At 40.1% G+C, this 20816-nt stretch overlaps 1 protein-coding gene across 1 annotated transcript; it reads left to right on the forward strand.

Annotated features, from left to right (window-relative positions):
• The first annotated feature begins 277 nt into the window (after positions 1-277).
• Positions 278-20546, forward strand: gpm6aa (glycoprotein M6Aa). The gene is made up of 7 exons (XM_051419299.1): positions 278-714; positions 13895-14087; positions 14360-14516; positions 15537-15690; positions 16463-16539; positions 17203-17268; positions 18489-20546. Exons 1-7 carry the CDS (start codon positions 678-680, stop codon positions 18639-18641), a joined length of 837 nt encoding a protein of 278 aa, XP_051275259.1. The 5' UTR covers positions 278-677; the 3' UTR covers positions 18642-20546.
• The last annotated feature ends 270 nt before the right edge of the window (positions 20547-20816 follow it).

The raw sequence follows: 20816 nt of genomic DNA on the forward strand, positions 1-20816 counted from the left end.
GATCGTATAATTGAATCTGTATGACTAACAAGATTAGGAGAATCCCATTTCGAAATCAATGTCCCCCCCCTCCCTTATTTAAGGAGAGGTTGAGTTAATGCAGTCACTGCCGCCGGGGGGGAAAAGGCTTAACCATTCTGTCTGAGAGCCAGGGGTGTTTAGGGTGGGCCGGGCGAGTAATGGTGACCCACACTTGTGAACACCCCTGTCTAAACATGGCACAGTTAGAAGGTCTAGATCCACTGCTCTCTATTCCAGTGGCGCGTTCGTTGTTTTAATTCTACATTTTTCACACACCTGACATTTCAACTGCATGCCCCCACCTCCCTCCCGTCACACATGCGCTTTCCTGCCTAACACAGAGACCACCCTCTGCTCCATCCAGCCCCCCTCCTTCTCCTCCACCTCCTCCTCCTTCTCCACCGGGGACCAAGGAGGTTTTTCAGCACTTGCCACGGCAGCTCGCAATGGACAGCACCACAAAGACTCAGTGATCTCTTGCATCGCCCGGTCACTTGACAGAAACCGCAGCTGACATAGGGACATCTAGTGAAAGTGGAAAAGTGAGAAACATAGCGGGAGTGCTTTGTGGACTACCCCATAAAAGTAAATAAGGTTTTGAACCTGAAACATTTCTTTTCACATATATCTTGTTGCTCCAAAACATAACCAACACAATGGAAGAAGACATGGATGAGGGGCAGACCCAGAAAGGTAAGAAAGTATTTCTTTGCATATTTGGGTAGATTTCCGTAAGTAAATCTGACATGGGTGTTTTGTTAGTGTGTCAGGTGGTGCCTCTGCAGAGACAATTGCACAAATGTTAGCCTTTCCCTTTCTGAATAGGAGAGCAGCTGTTTGTGGTAATTCCTTTGTCCATTGAGTGTCAGCACTCCACTGGAGAGTGCACGTCTATATGTGCTGTTGTGGGTAGTCAGAGGGGTGTGAACTGCTACAGCGAGGGGTACACTGTCTTTGTTTGCGTGATAAGGCTTTCATGCTTGTCGTGATGGCTGAGAGGGAAACACGAAGAGAGAGGAGCACCAAGCTTCTACACTCATTAATCCATCAGCTTTCAGGTTCTGTCCTTTGTGTCCAAATACCCAGACGTTGTATCTTGCAGCGTTACGCTGCGACATTCAGTGTGTATTTGATGCAGGAGCAGGGGTTTCTCTCGTTCATTTAAGAGGGGCAGTGTTTGCTTTGTGCAAAGTGGAATTGCTATTTATACTTCACACACACACACACACACACCCACCATCACCACCTTTTCTCTGCATGAATGATTCAGTGTATGCTTGGGAGTCACAAAAGCAAGAGACTGAAGGTATATATTTGTTTACTAGAGGACTGCAATATTTGGAACAAAGATGTTCCTTCTAAAGCATCCCTGAGCAGAGATGGACAGGATGCTGCTGTCATGTATGGTGGAACACACCTTTGTCTCTGCCTCCCTTGTCTCACTCTCTCTCAGATTTACTTCATGTGACAGGCATGGGCTCATGTGTTTGTGTTTCTCTTCCTCCCTCTCTTCCCTGCAACCTAGCGCTCCTCACAGGCAGACACATGAGCTGAAGCAGTTGCCATGACATTGGCCAAGTGTAGTCATTATCTATTCTCTGTTCACCCACTTCTGCTGATGACATTTCAGTAACACAGGAATAGTTCCCTGTGTCTGAGAGTGTGGGAGGGAAAGAGACAGACTGTGGTACAGAGGCAGAGTCAGACTGACAGAAATTGAGTAGAAGAAGACACAGCAAGGGGAAGAGACACTGAGTACAAGGAAGAGAGTGAGAGGTTTGAGAGAATTTAGGAAGCTTAATCATCTACCAGAGAGAGAATAATGCTTGACTATATGGTACTTATGCACATCCATTAACTAAGGAGAAATCCCCCGTTGATCAAAGGCATCGATAAAATTGCTGCAAGATCATTCATGAAGGTGCTGTTCCAATATCACTTTGTAATGTTTGGCATATGCACTGCCAACCTTACAGATTTGGTTCCAATACTTCTTGGTCGCCATTACTAGGTGTGTACTCAAGCATTCCTGTTCAGAAAAGCAAAATCTGTCAGCCTTGGCCACTAACACAAATGCTCACCCAACTGAAAAATGCAGCCATGCAAGCTCTGCATGCATTTCTCTATGCCATGTCCATTAATTTGGGCGAAGCGCAGGTTTGTAAAGACTGGAATTACTTAGTGCACACTCATATAATGCAAGCTCTATTAGCCTAGTGGCAAACCTTTTCTTCAGATTATTTAAAAGTTTCTACAATGTGCAAACAGTAGGCTATAGATTTCCTCTTTCTCAAAACTCAAGAAGGGAAATGAGGTTCAGGATAAAATGGAAGATGCATTTAGGGGGGAAAAAGTAGAATGAAAATGTCCACATATCCTGTGCACAGTGTTTACGGCTGATGCTTGCCATGTAATACTACTGTAAATGGTCCCACCATTCAAAAAAAGTTTGTTAAAAATGAAATGACCAACCTGTTACCTCAGGAGCTCATATTCAGTCTGGTCCCGAGCCTGACAAAGGTATGCAGCCACTCGCAGCCCTGTGGTCACCAAGGTGACATGTCTTCATGAGTCACCACGAGCATAAAGTCACATTTCATTTGTTTCTATGATTGTGACTTTTTTAAATGATTTATCATAACTCTTCATTAGTTTATTAACTGATGTGACCACAACAAACTACGTGTAACCGTTCAATTTTAAACATTTGTACAATAATGTGTATACTAGCATGGAGACAAAGTGTATAATATGCTAAAAGAAACACATGGAGCGTGAAACCAATGCAAAGTTTTATTAAGGCCAGCTAATGTCTTACTACAATAGATGATAAGGTGAGTTCATTTTTAACTAGTTATGTTTAAAAGGTTAGGTTAGTTAATCTCAGTCAGTTCCCTACTGTTAGAAGAAGAATACAGACACAAATATATACTTTGTGACAAGTAGTTTCATACCAATCTATCTCTAAATTGATAAAGATTGCCCTGGGTTTGGCATATGCTTTGCCTCTGTGTGAAAAATGATCAATAAATGATGATCAATAGATCTAAAAACAGGTTCCCATTTATTACCAGGCTACAAGAAGATCATGACACTTCAGGAGATTTACTGGTTGATCAAGCATGACACAATGTAAGATAGACATGTTAGAACAAGGTAGCAGGGCTCACTGGTCACCAGATAATGGGTTTTTCTAATCAAATAACTGCCCTGAGAAGTGTCAACGTCTTCACTGGTTATTTTACACAACAGATGATTGAAATGATTGCTCTGATGAAGCATGATGAACATTAAATCCACGCTGTCAAGTTTTGTTCCATCTCACTTTGACTCCATGCCTATCATTCTGTGACTATATGTAATCATTTGTACGAATCATTGCTCATTTTCAGGAAAGGTTAAAGCCGCAACCAGAAAACTCAGCTCTACAATCACACATAATAAATAAGTAGGCTTGTGAGGGATACCATGAAAAAGCCAGACTGACTCCCTAGGACGGTGGCCCAAAGCAAGCTACAGTCCATCAAAGATCAAATCAAAGCTTGGGCAGAAACGCTGAACATTCAAGTGAACATTGCTCACAGCGGAAGTTCTTCAAAACATAAGCAGTATAACAATATGTCTGTCCAGCCATAACATCTTTAAAAGCTTATGAATGTCACACAACATTGGATATCAATAAGAGGGCCACTCTGTGTTAAGATTTATAGGGGCTTTTATGGCCAACTGGGTCCTATATTTACTATCTTTCAGAAATGTATGCCACTGTTAAAGGACAATCTCATATCATTTTGTGCAATACCCTTCACCCAAATAAACTGCAAGTAGGTACTTCTGCCTCAAATGAGGCCTAGGTGTCAATGAGTGCACTCACAGCACGCTAATGCCCTTCTGTCTTCCTCTTCTGAGGCTGCAAATCTCAGATTATGAGTCAGATGCACCAGGTGGGCACTGTTCACTTCAGCTGCTAGCCAAATGTAGCAGTACACACTATGTGCCATGGGGGCCATCAGCAACAGGGAGCAAACCAACAGCCCCACAGTTGAAAAAAAGCAGGTTTCAGTAATATGAGCAGCAGTGCTGAAATGACTTCTGCAAATGAGCATCTGATGGGTAATACTTTTTATAAAAAGAAACCAAACATTCTGGAGACGGTTTACACTGCTGTTGTTAATTGCCACTGCATGGAAAAAATGAGATAGGCACACCTGTTAGCATTTCCTGAGCCAAGAATCTACTCTGCAAGGCACCGCTTGTCCTTCTGTTTGATCAGTTTGATCAGGCTACTTACTTGGCAAGCTGTTAGATGATGAGTCTCATTGATATATTGTGATGACATGGCATGAACAAGGCAGACACAATGCACAATGATGAGACTGAAGTAGTTTGAGTTTTGCTGTATTTTTTCATGCTTCGCTGAGTTTCCTGCACTTTGAATTTAAAGCTCCCATAATAAATGTCTAATTTGCATTGAGGTTAGGGCACGAGTGAATTCACAAGAAGCTGCTTTGAATATAGGTGCAGTGGTTAGACTGGTTTGTAAGTATACAGGACCACAATGGAGTTTTCCATTAAACATGGCACATTTATAGGACATATAATTGATGTATTGCGTATAATTGATTGCTTTTGTGTTACATTCATAAATAGATTCCTTCACTTCTAAGTAGTAGCATATCCAATAGCTTTCTTGTCATTCAGTGGGGTTGGTCATCTTACCTTAAAGAGCTCCTAACCCTAAAAGAATAAATTGGTATAGATTTCAGTTGAGAGTTTGTGTCCCATAATGGCCTGGATGCAGTTCCCAAGGCTATACTATTCTGATATAATAGCTTCAATTCAAAAGTACAGTATCAGTGCTCAGTGAGTACAGGTCATACTGCAGTGCATAACCCTTCTCCCTGTATCTCCCTCCCTCCCACCCTCGCTCGCTCATTGTTCTAAGCTGCCCAAAAGAAAGTCAAAGGAGTTCCACCAATTGTTCTTATGAAATGTGTTGGGGCTATTAGCGGAGAACTGCTATGATGCAATTTGAGGGCCATTCCTGAAGAGATTTACTGGGACCTTGCAGTGATACTATCTTAAAATCATAATATGATAGAGAAGCATGATAGGGGTTTGGCATAGTGCTATTTTAGTACCAGGACTAAAACATACATACTTATTTATGTTATGTACATAGTGTTGAATGCTTTATGATGGTTGTTTTGGCTTATTTTAAAGATGCACAGATTTTCAATACTATCAATCAATCTCTCAAAATATTTCAGTTATTCAGAGGAGAGCGTTTTTGGAAAGTAAAATAAGAATTCATCTGTTCAGAGTACTTACATTCAGTCATATACTGAAGACAGCCTATTACTATGTTCTTTTGTTTAGGAGCAGTGACTTAAATCCCTACACCCCTTGGTGCTTGCTGCCTATAATGTTGGCAATCGACACATGTAAGCTCTTTTCACCCAGCTGCACGCTTAAAATGTACAAACTGAAAGTAAGCAACCTTCGTCTCTTCTCCTGAGTTTTTCACATTTGCCCCTCAGTTCCTGGAATGAACAGACAAAAGACACATCCCTGCTCAGCAGTCACGCAGTCATGTTCAAACTCCTCCATCTCTAAGTGAAAAAGAAAGAAAGGAAATCAGAGGCTGAGCTTTTGGACCTGGCCTGTACCGTCCTTTTTGCCCCGAGGGGTTATCTGTGTAATGTGTCTCATTCACTATTGTCCCACTGAATTTGTTGACATACAGTAAGTGGGTCACGGCTCTGAAGTACCCGGACTATTCTCAGATTTTGCGCTGCGGTTGACATGGCAACCATACTGGTTGATTAAACATGCGCAGAGGAGATGGGGGCGTGCGGGAGCTGAAAAAACCTGCTCGCTTCAGGGGGAAGGGGGGCTGCGCATTAAATATAGGAAAGCAATGAGACTCGTATACGCCCATTACTCTCAGACTGACACAGACACACCATCCCCCCACTGAGGTCTCTCTCTCTCTCTCTCTCTCTCTCTCTCTCTCTCTCTCACCAAGCTCAATGCAACCCCACCCCCACACAAAACTCCTCTGGTAACAAGGAACTAATAACTGCTAGCTGAATGCGCAAAAATGGAGTCTGATTGGATGTCTAGCAGTGTAAGTGAAGTCAACATGTACCAGACATAAAATTAAGATCATCATTCTTTTCTGCCCCCCCCTTTATTTAATTTCATTCATTTCCTCCTCTAGTACAGCGTCTTATTATTTTTCTCTGTGTAACAAAAAGCAAACATGATTTCAAAAAGAAACGAGCCATTATAAGTGGGAATGCACCAACAAAGACGTACAATCATTACAGACCAACCTCGTCTTTAAAAAGCAATGATTAATTATTAAATTAGTACAGTAGGATGAGTATGAAAGTATCAAATATCTCTGTTGGCTTTAATTAGGGCTGCAAACTCCTGTGCAACAGAAAAGGTGACAGTTCTGAGGGGCAGGGCTAAACCTCACTTTGCAACGTTAAAGTCCAATTTGTCCAATCTACACAAATCACAAGAGGGCCATATTTTTCATTCAAAACGTTTTGCAGCTATGTTTAATATCAATACATTCCCAACCTTAAAGGAAAGTGCAAACATATTTTCTCTCCCCCTTCACTCCTGGGAAGGCAGATGTTTACAGTCTGTATTAGACATCTGATTCACTTTCTTTCTGTGTCTCACTCTGTCTGGTGTGTTGACCCAACTGAAACACAAAAAGGATTTTGGTGATTCTGTGCTGTGTCACAAATACAACATTAAGGCTTCAACAGATTACTGACATGGCACAAATTTGACATCAATGTAAGTGTTGTGTTTTGAGCGGCATTCACTGACACTGATACAGAACATACCATAGCCACAGTTTAATTTGAATGTGCTGCTGCTAATAAGAAATAAATACTTATAAAGAAATGGTTAAAGAAACCAAAAGCCATATTTTGGAAGTGAAATTATGCTTTTATTAAGCGATTATCAAGGCTATATGCAGAGAAATGTTGGTAGTTTCAGTTTGGTAGAAGGGTCAGTGAGTGAAATCAAATTTAATACTGGAATTCATTAAGTAAACAGGAGATTTGTGGTGGTTCGTGAACTATTTAAATATTTTGGTGTCAGATACATGTTGTGTCTCTTCTGACGAGATCCTGTAAACAGATCCAGTAAGACAAAATAAATCCAATAAGCAAGGTTTAAGTATATTGACTGATTTAGTGATGATGCACTAGACCTGCTGTGAGCTGAAAGAAAAAAAACCTAAATCTAAATCTAAGCTTAAGGCAACTGATGAACTTTATTAAAAAAAAAATCTTGTGATATTTTAATTATAAATATGAACAAACAATATCTAAACCATTAGCTCCTTAAAAAGGGCAGCAAATCCTTCGTTAATTAACCCCGTCACCCGGATGTTGAAGTCATGTTTTCTTTGAAGGGCGTCATTTAGCTCTAAGCAGTATTTTAGGATAACCTCATCCCTGATGTGAACGTTGACTGGGTCAGTGAGAGTCTGAGTCTGTGCATATGTGTGTCTGTATGTGTGTGTGTGTGTGTGTGTGTGTGTGTGTGTGTGTGTCCTTTTGCCTGTCGGATATGACACTGACAGATGGAGGCGAAGTAGGAGGTGGGAGGGGCTCTGGGAGGGGGTCATCCTTTCTCTTTGTATTAGGGAGACGCCTTCTGTTGATTGGACTGCAGTGTTTGGGGTCATGTAGGCTTCACTTTTTTTTTTTTTTTAACAGAAGCTTTTTTTGTGTGGAGGATAAAATATCTAAAACCCAACCGTCTGCTGAAATCCTGTCTCTTTGTTCAAAATTCATTAGACTAATCCTTGTGTTGCCAGATTTTCAATTTTGGCAAGTGACATTTATTCGATTAACACTCAGTGGGAAGAACATCTATGTGTTTCGTTCCTCTTAGAAACACATAGGGAACTAAAAGCACTTAAGTCTGAGTGTGACTTCAGGAATTATCGTCTATTTTATATAGACGTGAAACTTAAGTGCTTTGGGGATAGCTTCCAGACTACAGTGTAAAACAATTGAGCAATTATAGCGAGAAATTTGCAAATTCTGCCATGAAAACAAATGCTTACAATATCCAAAATACTATAAAAGTTCTATATTAACTTTTATTTAGCCAAGTAAAGAGCACAAAATAAGAGTCTTCATCATTACCTCTACCAGCCAACTGGCCCAAATTCCTAACTCGACCTGCAACCGGTCTGCACTTCAAACGACAAGCAGTACAACACCTGTGAGCAACATCAGTTCAAATACTTACAACTGTTCATCAAGCAGGGGATCTTTTATTTTCATCACAGGTAATGTTGGGCTAAGCAGAAAGCATGAATAATGAATGTGAGAGGCTTGTGCTCTGCTGCACTGTGCCGCTGCTAAATTATAGATCAAGCATCCAGTGGGTCTCCGAGTCAGTTCGCACCACTACTCGCCATTTTTCACCAGCTGCATCTGCAGTCACTTAAAAGATCAATGAAGAGTTAGAGGGGGGAAATAAGAGGATGTGCTGGTATGCGAGGAGGTTTTGTGTAATGCAGTGAGGACATGAATCACTTGATATTAGAGCTGGAAACAAATCTCAGTTAATCAAGCACTGTACAGGACAGCCATAAGGCAATCACAGTATGGTACGGTTATATGCTTAATGTGATTGTGACACGCTGGTCTGAAACACTAAAAACAGTGAAGCTGATGCTGTAATCTTGACTGAATCAGTATACGCTCCTCACTTTGGGGTAATTCCAAACAGGACAAGCACTCTGACCAACCACGACATTCTGTGCCATGTTCACTCTCCTCCATGTTTGTTTGTGTTGCCTTCATGCAAATTTCCTGCCTGCATCCGTGCGGTAAGGACGGACGCAAAGAGTTGTCCAAATGAGGACAAATATTTCAGGAAAGAGTGTGTGAGAGCATAATCCAAATTGATATTAACAAGTTTTTTATCAGCAAGTGATATATATTGTCAGTCACTGCACAGTCCTACATCCACTCTAGATTCAGATTAGATTAGATTAGATCTGTTCAGTAGTGATTTTAACCTGCTTTTGACATGGTCATTTAATTTAGCTCTTTCCAAATACACCTCTCTTTACTGGCTTTTAGGATTTCCCCCTTCACAGAATTAAAGGCAGACAATCAATAAAACATCACTCTTGTAACATCCACTCACTAATGCCCCCATCGTACCCTGTAACTTCATCTTCAACTGTTTCCATGGAAACACCACGTCCTTTCAGTCAAGTCACGTCGACGATATTATTTTGAATAAGCAGAAATGACATCTGACTATTGGTATGATTGTGTGATAACATCAGGGGAAAGTAAAATAGATTTAAAATGAAGAACAGCGAGCTCCAGCTGGTTTAATCTGTGTGCAGAAATGTAAATAATGCAGAGGTAATAAACCTTGATTGAGTCCGTGACATAAATCATTTATATTACTGCTCGTCTCCCTCGCGTAAGGCAGGGGTCCTGAACATCCACAGTACCAAATTTATCCAGCATGTCTCAAAGGTGGTTAACAGAAAAAACATGAACTTTCTCTAAAAATGAAAACAGTTTGCTCACCATGCAAGCTTCTGACTGATTTCTGTAAGAATTCTTTTTAAAAACTTAAGCATTTAACTTATTCATACTATTTTGAGATTCAACAGTAGAACAAATGATGAAAAATACTATTCTTAAAAAATACTAAACTTTAGTTTTCATGTACTCAATCAGGGTGCTTCCATTCTTGTTCACATAGGACATTGAGGCACAAATAACATCAGTCTCAATATTTAATTATCTAAACAGTATCTTGTCTATTTTGCTGAGTATTTTATATGGCTGGACAATTTGATCCGTCACTCTTGCTTAAATAGGTTCACTGACCACAAACATGGAGGGTAAATGTGACTGCGCTCTCTCATCTTGTCAGGAAACACCATCGCATCAATAAATCCTGTCACTGCCTGCCTACTGAAACGATAAGGTAACTCATGATAATGAGTCTGAGGGAAGTGGGTGGTGACAGGATCACGTTCTGTCTTAGACATGCTGAAAATATTGCTATTGGTACTGATATTGCGTTTCTTCAGTTGTTTAACAGATTATGTTTATCAATTAATATCTGATGTTTATTTTAATATTTCCATGCCTTTTGTAGATGGGGCGCCAGCTCCACAGTACATTTTTTAATCTAAAATATGAGTTAAGAATTAACTTCTAACTAAAAATTCCACCAACTTTAGCTACGACAGACCAGAATGCATTGCATCTACAAGAGATATTGCATTCTTAATAAAGACATTCAGAGACATTTCTAACCCACTGCTGAATCTCACCTGCAATTTATATAAATCAACTTTTGAAAAAAAAGCAACACATTCACCCAGCTTCTGTGGGAGCTGTCCAAAGGTATTCTGGGAAGCTGACAACTGTGCCAATGGGGTAAGTTGAGACAAAATGAAAAAGCAAGAATTACCAGCCTGTGGTTGTATGCCTCTGCCACCCTGTCAAGTTGCAGTCTACATCCATGTCTGTATCATAATATATATTTGGTGAATACTCAGAAGGAACTGAATAACAGTATAAAGTGTAAAGTTTGGCTAAATGGAAATTATCACTATATTGATGATACATTCCAGTGAATATACATTACACATGTAATTGATTACTAATGATGTAGAGTGAGTATATCTATACAAAATGTTGTGCTTTTGTTTTCTCCTACCATTTTTAGAGCTGTCGGTGAAACTCACTCACTCACTTACAAGATCACCAGGCATCCTCAAATTCGTTGTTTGCAGTCACGTGAAATTCAGAATGAGGCAGTAAGTGAAAGGCAGAACGGATGAGATGGCTAGATGAACACATGGTTCTAGTTATTGTTTACTCATTTTGTCATCCCAGTCAAAGTGTGTGAAATCTGGAATAGCCCAATTAATTCCTAAAGTATGGCTAAATACCTATTCTGAGGCCCAATGACCTTTGACCTTTAAGTCAAAAGTGTCACCAACACAGTGTCTGACCAACTGTGAAATATGGCCACAATATCTCCTTCTGTTCCTGAGTTATGGTCTGAATTTTTCAGGACATTATGATGTCACAGTGAAATTGACCTTTGACATTTGACCTTTTGGGTAAAACATCTGTGTGAAATGTTGTTGAAATGTTGCAATTACCCCATCAATGCTTGCATTACGACCAAAAACCACAAGGAATTTTACTGACAAATCGGTAACAAATGTTTCTATCTACCCCTTAGATAGAAACGGGGTTATGCTAGTGATTGTGTAGAATAAGCCAAGTCTATCAAAGAGGACGTCATCTCAGAGTCAGTCTTGTACAGGATGATGTTAAATCAGTGTACAGTCAATGAAAGCCAACAGTCCTACTTAAAACCTCCTCCACCGTCATCACATGTTCCACTTCTCATGTAATGCATGATCAAATGCTCTAAGGAGTTTCAAGATTTTAAAGACCTACAGACTTATGTTACACTCAAGATACAAGTAGTGCATATGACTATACAACTTTGAATGACTTTTGAAAGCTGCAAGGCCGATGTTTCAATCATCAGACATGCATTTTTTAAAGATATTCTTGTAAATAAACTTGTGTCTTACTAAAGGTCCAGAGGGGCTGAAACACTGGTATTATCAGTGAATTGTGATCCTGAGCAAGAGCAGTGCGCGGGGTCTTTTCTCAAGACTGAACTTATGACATGACTATAAAAACTACACTATCCATTCGACTTAAATTGTTTGTTGTTTCATCACTCATCCATCAGTTTTACTGGCAGATAGGGAGTCCAAGCCATTTAAACCTACGGCGGGTTGACAGCCTCACATAAATCAAGGTGTGAATAGGTGTGAAATTGCCTGGGAGTGGATGTCATATGGCACCGTCAGTACCTGATAGTCTAAACGGCACCAAAGGTGAGGTGTTTCCTGCATATCATGTCCCCTCCCAGGTAATGTCCCACTCTCCCAGGGCTGGGAAAGATGGTGTGTTGGAGAAATACCAGGGCAGTGATGATGGAGGAATGTTGTAAACAGCGAACAGTTGGCATCACAGCAACCCTACCATGTTCCTTTAGCTGAACACATCCACAGAGGCTAAAATCAGGGGACAGAAGCATGTCTAACAGGCATTGATAACCTAACTCATGTTGCACAATTGAGCTATGTATATTTCTTAAAGCTATAGCTGATCTGGGTGCATTCCAACTGTTAAAAGCTGCATAGAGACATTTTTGGGAAATACCGTACAGTCTCAGCAAATCTTTCCTGGACAAAAGATGTTAAAAATAAAGTAGGGAGGCAGAATAGACATTCTAGAGTCTGGCACTGGATTACATCAGCGAGGATGCAGATAATCTAGGCAAGCCTGGGTGAGGGTCGGAGCTGCACCAAGTGTCTGAGTGCTCTGCACAGCCCAGCAGGCGGACAAGCTACTTGGTATTCCACTCAGGTTTGGATCAGAGTCAGAAGCAGAGAGTTGAGGAGGAGGAGGAAGAGGTGGAGGAGGAGATATTTGCTGTGGCTCCTGCTTTGCAACACAGGTGAAGACAGTGAGATAACCATAAAAGAGATGGTGCTAAAAACATCCTTGATGATCGATCATGAGATCTTTTATCGTCCCTCCGACTGACAATGAAACCGACTGTGCTGTCGTAGTGTCTCTTTGAAAGAAGACGGCAGTGTGAGTGCAGATAATTTAAATCATGGGCTGTGATACTGATGTAACTGATCAAGAGGAAATTCCTGTTTCTGTAAAAATGGATTTACATTTGTACATTTCACATGCGTTTATTGATTTGGATTTTACAGTTATGCATATATAGAAAGCAGCTCTCCATTGTAATAGAGCTCAAGATGAAGAGCTAGGAAGTGATCCCCAATGGGCTGGGCTTTGTGAAAAATGTGTCTGCGTGGTTAATATACTGCAATGCACTGCAAGACCCTATAAAGTCTGGTTTTGTTCCATGGTTCCAAAGGAAATAAACTCCACTTCTGTTGTTGTTACTCTGAGAAATGACTGACTCAGTACCACAAAACACACACACACACACACACACACACACACACACACACACACACACACACACTGTGGCACGAGCACGACAGGGAGACTCATAAATCTAAGCGACTCATACAGACACACGCGTGCACAAGTATTTACAGACTCCGCTCCTCTGAGAGCAATCTGTGCGACAGGAGATTGAAGTTGGAGCCGAGCAGTGATTAGTCACCTTAAGGGCCCCCAGGGACAGGAAGCCAGGCAAAGAAGAATGGGGTTAAAGGTCGGGATCACTATGTAAAGCTCTGGCTTTGAGTTTTCAGTGCTGAATAAAATGTCAGCATCCTCTGTAGGGCTGAGACACTGAATGAATATGCTGCACGGGGAAAATGTGAGGCCAGATCAGTGCATGGATAAAGTGGAAGTGGCCATTAAATATCTTACTCCATTTTGTGGCTTTGAATCTTCTGACACTCAATGTGTAAAGAAATCTGCTGCCTATCAGGGAGAAGAGCACTGTAGTCCAGCTTTGTTAAGTTGTTGTATTTTGTTTCACTGTGTATGCATGCATGGCTGCCTCCCGACTGTGGTCTGAACGTTGGAAATTCTTAAAAAGTAAATGGCAGAACAGTGTACGACATGCAAATGCATTCGCCCATTGGCAAGGTTTTGTTGAATTATTTAAATTTTATAAAATGAGTAGGAATTCTGTCTTACTGCGCACTAGACAGAAATTTCCACCCACCCTGGATTTTCCTTGAGAGGTTGAACTGTCCATTTCTGCCTTTGTTGACCAATGGTTGATTTTCTTTTTTTTCTTTGTGTTTTTTTAGGATGCCTTGAGTGTTGCATCAAATGCCTGGGTGGGATCCCATACCCATCACTTATAGCCACCATCTTGCTGTATGCGGGCGTGGCTCTGTTCTGCGGCTGCGGACATGAGGCCCTGTCTGGCACTGTCACCATCCTCCAGAACTACTTCGAGGTGGTGCGGAGCCCTGTGGATGCCCTAGACGTCTTCACCATGTGAGTAGTAAAAGGATCGCATTTGGATGTAAGGGAAGAAAACATTACTGACCCTAAAGCATTGGCAGTTTGCGTACCCACCAGGGGATTCAAAATGTTGATACATTTCTACACCGTACAAAATCACCAGATTAATTCGATTTTTGCTTTCGAACAAGATGGCATCTGTATCATCTATGTTACTAAAAGTGGAGAAATGTGATATTCTCAAGAATAAAGTGTAACACTATGCTGTTGTGGATGTTTTCAGTGGTTCTCTATTCATTCTCCAGGATTGACATTATCAAGTATGTGATCTACGGCATTGCTTCGGCTTTCTTCGTCTACGGCATCCTGCTCATGGTGGAGGGCTTCTTCACCAGTGGAGCCATTAAAGACCTGTATGGAGACTTCAAGATCACCACCTGCGGACGCTGTGTCAGCGCTTGGGTAGGACTGACATTTTGATGCATATTTAATGTTTAGATTTGAGTTGCGTTGTATGTACTGTTTATCGCTATTATAATATCTACTACTGTGTATAAGCTTGCATTGCTGCTGCACTTTTCAGGAATCACTTGGTAATCAAACCGTCTATATGTCAGCTCATTTCCCAGGGAGTTACCCTCGAAGGTTGAGTAAGTGAAGGTTCTTGTTAAGTTACACTTTTTTCAGCCATGGTGGCAATCACTACTCATGCTATGTGTCCATTTCCTTTTGTATTGAGTTTTAACAAATCACCTTTGCGTTTAGCCTCACACTTCCAGGTGTTTTCAACAGAAAGCAAAATGAAATAAAAGTCAGCTTTATGTAGAACATGTAGGAATTGAGCAAGCATGGCAAATCAGGCAGCAAAATATACTGTAAGGTGTCTGTGCACTAATTGATTTGTGTGATTTGCGTGTTTGTATAGATTATCTAAAAAAAAAAAAAAATCCTCTAAAATTACATTGAAAACATCCATCAAAATAATTCTATTATACTGCCATAATAACAATGAAAAATTAGGAGCACTCTCACATGCTGCATGTCAAAGAGCCTGCAGCAATCCTAACAAGATTATCTCTGGGATATAATTGCTTAGAAAATCTGAAGCTCTACAGGGAGCCAAAGGAAATGAGCTATGCTGTGGTATTTGTGGTCAATTGGGTCATTAAATTTGCGTGTGCTAATCTTGGGCCCATAGAAATGTCCAGACCAAAATGAAACTGGTTGGCAGAAATGTTGGTGGATTGGGAACACCTTGTAACCTAAAGGTCACAGGTTCCCACTAGCCCATTCGTATCCCTTAAGACCCATGTGTCCTTCCATAATACCCTGGAACCGAACACAAACCCATTATACAGCAGTAGTGCATTGGGATATACAAAACATCAATCTAATTTGTAATCATTTAACTTGAAAAAAAGCAAAGTTCAACCTTACATAGATTACACTGAACCTAAACGTGTTCCTCTGTTCCCTCTGCAGTTCATCATGCTGACATACATCTTCATGCTGGCTTGGCTTGGAGTGACTGCTTTTACCTCCCTCCCAGTCTTTATATACTTCAACATCTGGAATATTTGCCAAAATGCTACCGTGCTGGAGGGAGCCACACTCTGCCTGGACCCACGCCAGTATGGTAAGGATGGGTATTCTGTCTCAATTTCTTTATCCCCCACTGTTCAGATCTCTATGGCCCCCACTGCTGAACACTACTGTTTAAACTGCTGATCTTAACGTGGGTTGTTTGTTCCTAACCTTACAGAACATAAAGTATATTCAAGTGTATAGCCCCTAGTTTGTTTCTGTAAAAATCTCCTTTTTTAAATACTAGATAGATAATGCAACTATTCAGGCCATGGACCAGCGATGTTGAGTCCAATTATATTTGGGGGTATAACAGAGCACAGGGAACTTATAATATATATATGTTTCATACCTAGTTTTATTTTATTTTTAATTTTTAATTCATTAAATAAGCCATGTTAGAAATTAAATACAGTATATGACCCAATTTGAAAGTGATATTTTCCATTTTTAAATTTATGATATACCATTCTGTTTCTCCTCAAATTACTATCCTGGTAAAATTAATGTTCCAGAATAATGTTAAGCTGCAATAAAGGTCCATTGTATCAGTGTAGCTTATATGGCTGGCTCATTATTTTTAATTAGTGCCACCTCTTTCAGTCCATTAGCCACTAGCAGCCACTAATACTGCTTCTGTGTCAACAACCATTTGTGTTGCCACTATCAGAGGCCTATACTTTGTGTGTCATTGTGTACATGAATTCTGTGTTATAATAATGTAAGTACATATAAACCTTTTGATACGTTTTACACTTACTTGTCAGCATTTTGTAGCACACTACTTTTCATACATGCTTTATAAATGAAGCACTTTGTTTCAGGTATTGTGCCAATTGCTGAGGCGAAGACAGTGTGTGCTGGATCAGAGAAATTCTATAGGATGTGTGAATCCAATGAGGTAAGGTGGAAGTAACTCAGTATCTAAAGTATCAAACAATGTTAATAATTACTGTTGATTATGAGAAGTCTGTTTGAATGCCCATAGCAACCGGATAGTTGGAACAGTGGTAATGTTGTACAATTAACAATAATTCAAAAGCTTGCAGGCTGCTCACTACAAGCCACAATGACACATACAAACAAACCCACTACTTCAACCACAAATCACTGCCTAGGTGCCCTTGAACAATACACTTCACTCAGCGCAGTGAAATACATTAGATGCACCAGATAGCTGTGAATAATGTGTTTGCCTGTCATCTTACAGTGTGATGAAACATAGCGTGATTACTTACAGTGACACATGCATTGCTGCTGTGAATAAAATGAATAATCTGACTGACACCTTGTAAACAGAATCTACTTCTACTGTAAAAAACAACAATAAATGACGACCGGGAATGCTGCAGTACATGCAACATTCAAAATGCACCCTAAAACACAAAATTTGTTTTTTTAAGGACTGACATGGATAACTGTGCTAATATCATGGGTTTGTAGATGTACAACAGAATGAACTAAATGTTTACAAGTGCACTTTCAAGCACAGTTTTGGTTGACAGAAACGTCCACTAAGCCTTGAAGAGTAATAATATGTGCTGTGATTTGTTTTTTACTACAGCTGGACATGACTTTCCACCTGTTCATCTGTGCCCTCGCTGGAGCAGGAGCTGCTGTTATTGCTATGGTGAGACACCAATAAAACTGGTCCTCTCTCTCTCAAGGGATGGAAAATAAAAACATGACTCAAAACATAGGCTACCTAAAACTCTTTAAAATCAACCACAAAGCAGAAAGAATGTGTGGCCTCTATCTAAAACTAATGCAGTTTCTCAGTTAGACCGTTTCTGCAGTGGTAGCAGTTGACCCTTTTTGAAAATAAAAGGTGTGTGTGTGGGGAAATATAGTAGCTGGGATAATAGCTGTGTTTTGTTGTGGCTGGTTCGGAGCTCTGTTGTGTTTGCCTGTGAGAGAATAACTGTAGATGGAGAGAAGGCATTTTGGCGCAGTGAAAAAGACAGGGTTTGTCTCCCTCCCTCTTTCGGAGGCGCCAGGCATGTCATGTCGTTGTCATGGAAACAGGGAGAAGAAAGGCTCCGAGATTGTTGCAAACATCACTCAGTAATTTGTGAGGAGCCATTTTCTGGGAAACAGAAAGTGTTTGCTATTCAGGGATGATGTTGCAAATTGTGGCAGGACTCTTTTCTCCACATCCTCGTTGTCCCCCCCCAGCTGATCGTAGACAAACATCACAACAGATACACTGATGCATCTCAATAATGAGCTGCCCTCAAAAAACCTTCAACAAACTCAGAAAAAAATACACACTCAACGACTAACCACAAAGAAAAATATGAACAAAATGTATTATTTTCAGTGTGTGAGTGTGAGTGCACGAGTCGTTCTGCATATCAGAGACGTGCAGCTATGACACTGTCATTCCTTATGAAAAGAGAAGCTGGGTTACAACTCATCATTAAAGCACAATACATTCATTATAACCTTAGCTGCCATGGTAACGCAAGCCCAAAGCTACATTTAGCATTATGCTGCCACCTGCTGGATTGTTGGAAATGTCCTCCTTAATTTGAAAGGGCAGTCTACCCAAACAAGCTGTAAGAGTCTATTTATTGCATTTTAAATGAACATTTTAGGTCTTAGTTGTAAATTTGTATCCATAAAAAATAATAAAACTGAAATGAATAATGATGTCTATATTAAATTCTAATAAGATCCAATGGATTATACTCCCTATGTGATTCACAGTTGTTTTGGATTTCAAAAAGGGGTTTTCAAAATTAAATTTGACTGAATAAATATGAACCCAAGCCACAGAAGGCAGATCTTGTGTGTTTTAAAACTTGCTTTGTATTGGTGTCCCACTTCATAATTTTCCACATCACACAGATCCACTACTTGATGGTGCTGTCTGCCAACTGGGCCTATGTGAAGGACGCCTGCCGAATGCAGAAGTACGAGGACATCAAGTCAAAGGAGGAGCAGGAGCTTCATGACATCCACTCCACTCGCTCCAAGGAGCGTCTCAACGCCTACACATAAAGACCAGCGTGAGGCCTGGCCCTGCCACTCCGGCCTCTCTCCCTCTCTCTCTCTTCTGTCTTTCTATCTGTCTCTCTCTACCATCCCCTCCCGAGGGGGGGCGGATGGCGCCTAGGGCCCTCGCCACTGCTGATGTCACTGGTGCGTCATATGACAATGTGGTCTGGGGAGGGGTGGACGTCACACAAACCTCCTCAGTCACAAACAGCATTTCAGATGAAAAAAAGCCCCTTTACCTCTCTCATGGATGGTGTTATGATTATCATTATGGCAGTTATATTATTCTTGATACAAGTTGTTTAGTGCTGATAGTAGTTTTAGTGTAGTTTGTAGAATCAGAAGTAGCAGTAGTATTTTAGCCCTTTTTTTTTTACTGAATCATTTGCTTATGATTGTTTTATTTTTCTTAAATTTCTATTTGATGCTACGTGTCATTTTGCTCTCATGCATAATTTATTTTTTTTGCTGATTTCTGAGGGGGTCAACAGGGGCTTAATAGGGTTTTCAAGCACATTTCTCATGTTGTGTGTCTGGAGATTTCATGTTCAAGAACTATGTACTGTATGTGAACGGGTGGTTAGTTTTGAAAATATTTTAAATCTCACAACGCAACCATGAAGCATTGTAAGCCTTTGTCATACCAGTATTCCCAGGGATTAAAACCGCTTTCACATGAAAGTAAATCAATCTGTTTTTCTATTTGAAGATATACAATAGCAAGACAAGACAATAATAAATACCAAATCATTAGAGTCAAACAAATATTTGCTAGATGTGCCAAGCCTGTTTAACAGGAAACAATGACTTTGATAGCTATCAAGGAGGCAATTAGTAGATCAAAAATAAATTAAGGGTTATTTTATAATAATCTTGCCAATTAAATGTTTCGTAGGACTGTGAATGATTCCATTGTCTTTGAATCACAAGCAACAAAAGCACATGCAAACTTGCTTTCATAACCCCTTTTTTTAATTTCTTAAAAGTAGAACTTTATAAATACTAGACTCCTGTTTTTGCAGAACTCTGCACTGTAAATACTGATATATCAAAGCATACCTATATGTTAAGCACTGACATTTAAGGATGATTGATGTGAGAATAGGAAGAGATCCCTTTGGGTCAGCCCGCTCTGCATCAATCAGTCTCAACCGAAAAGAAACCCTGACGATAAAAACGTGTTGGTGTAATGGCACTCCTTGGTGGAATTATCAGATGTGAGAAAAGTGTGTGTCACAGTAATTTTGTTCATGACAGTAACTGTATTGCTTACACATCCTGATGCCATACGACTACAAAGGTTGCCTGTCGGTTCATTGCCTGGCAAAATGTGTTTTGTCAGTATTTCTAAACGCTAGTTTCATGCACTTATTTGACCATTTCTGTGCTCTCTTTAGATGTATGCGCATTGGTGTTCAACTTAAAGTTGAATAACTGTACTGTTAGTAAAGACTGTGAATTTAGATGTTTTTCGTGGCATGGACATGCATTAATATAGTCTTATTGACTCAAAAGTTACTTTATTTCACTTCTTTATTTTTACACCGCTGACTGTCTTGCTGGATCAACCCTTTGTTTATATGTGCAGTACTAAACCTCCCATGCTTACCGCGTTATGCTACTGATATTAGAGACTGTAGTCTTTGAGTTGTGTCTATTTAGTTTGTGAAGAGCTCTCAATCATGTCTTAAACTAATACTTGTACCAACATTGCTTACTCTGTAATGACCTGAAAAAATGCTTCTCCTCGTATTAGTCTTTTGTATTTTCACTACGAATGCTTAGTAGCAGGCTTTAAATTGAATCTGTTTTGTACATTCATGTGCCAACAGCTTGAAGTGGCTTATTTGACCTGTACGATCAAATTTGCTTGCATTAATAAAACTCACTTGTGTACTTGTTCATAAATACGTGATGTCTTTTGTGTCCACTTTATGTTTTGATGTTTAGGTTAAGATTTTCTAGTCCTCCGGGTTGTATTATAGGATTTGTGGGATTTGTAAACAGCTCCTGTATGAGCCAATTTCAAACATCAGGTGAGCCGTCAAATATGGTCAGACCCGAATAGATTGTCATTACTATTTTGTATTTTTGTATTTCTCGAAGGGAAATACACTCAGTAACAACCTCATACCACTAGATGTCTCCTTTTCATAGTTATTCCAATTGATAAAGTGC

The sequence above is a fragment of the Dicentrarchus labrax genome, unplaced genomic scaffold, assembly GCF_905237075.1.
Source record: "Dicentrarchus labrax unplaced genomic scaffold, dlabrax2021, whole genome shotgun sequence".
Taxonomy (NCBI): Eukaryota; Metazoa; Chordata; class Actinopteri; family Moronidae; genus Dicentrarchus; species Dicentrarchus labrax.

Coding starts and splice junctions, on each gene's coding strand:
- gpm6aa (XM_051419299.1), top strand. CDS start 678: ATGGAAGAAGACATGGATGAGGGGCAGACCCAGAAAG. Junction 14,517..15,536: donor GACGCTGTGTCAGCGCTTGG/GTAGGACTGACA, acceptor TTCCCTCTGCAG/TTCATCATGCTGACATACAT. Junction 15,691..16,462: donor CCTGGACCCACGCCAGTATG/GTAAGGATGGGT, acceptor ACTTTGTTTCAG/GTATTGTGCCAATTGCTGAG.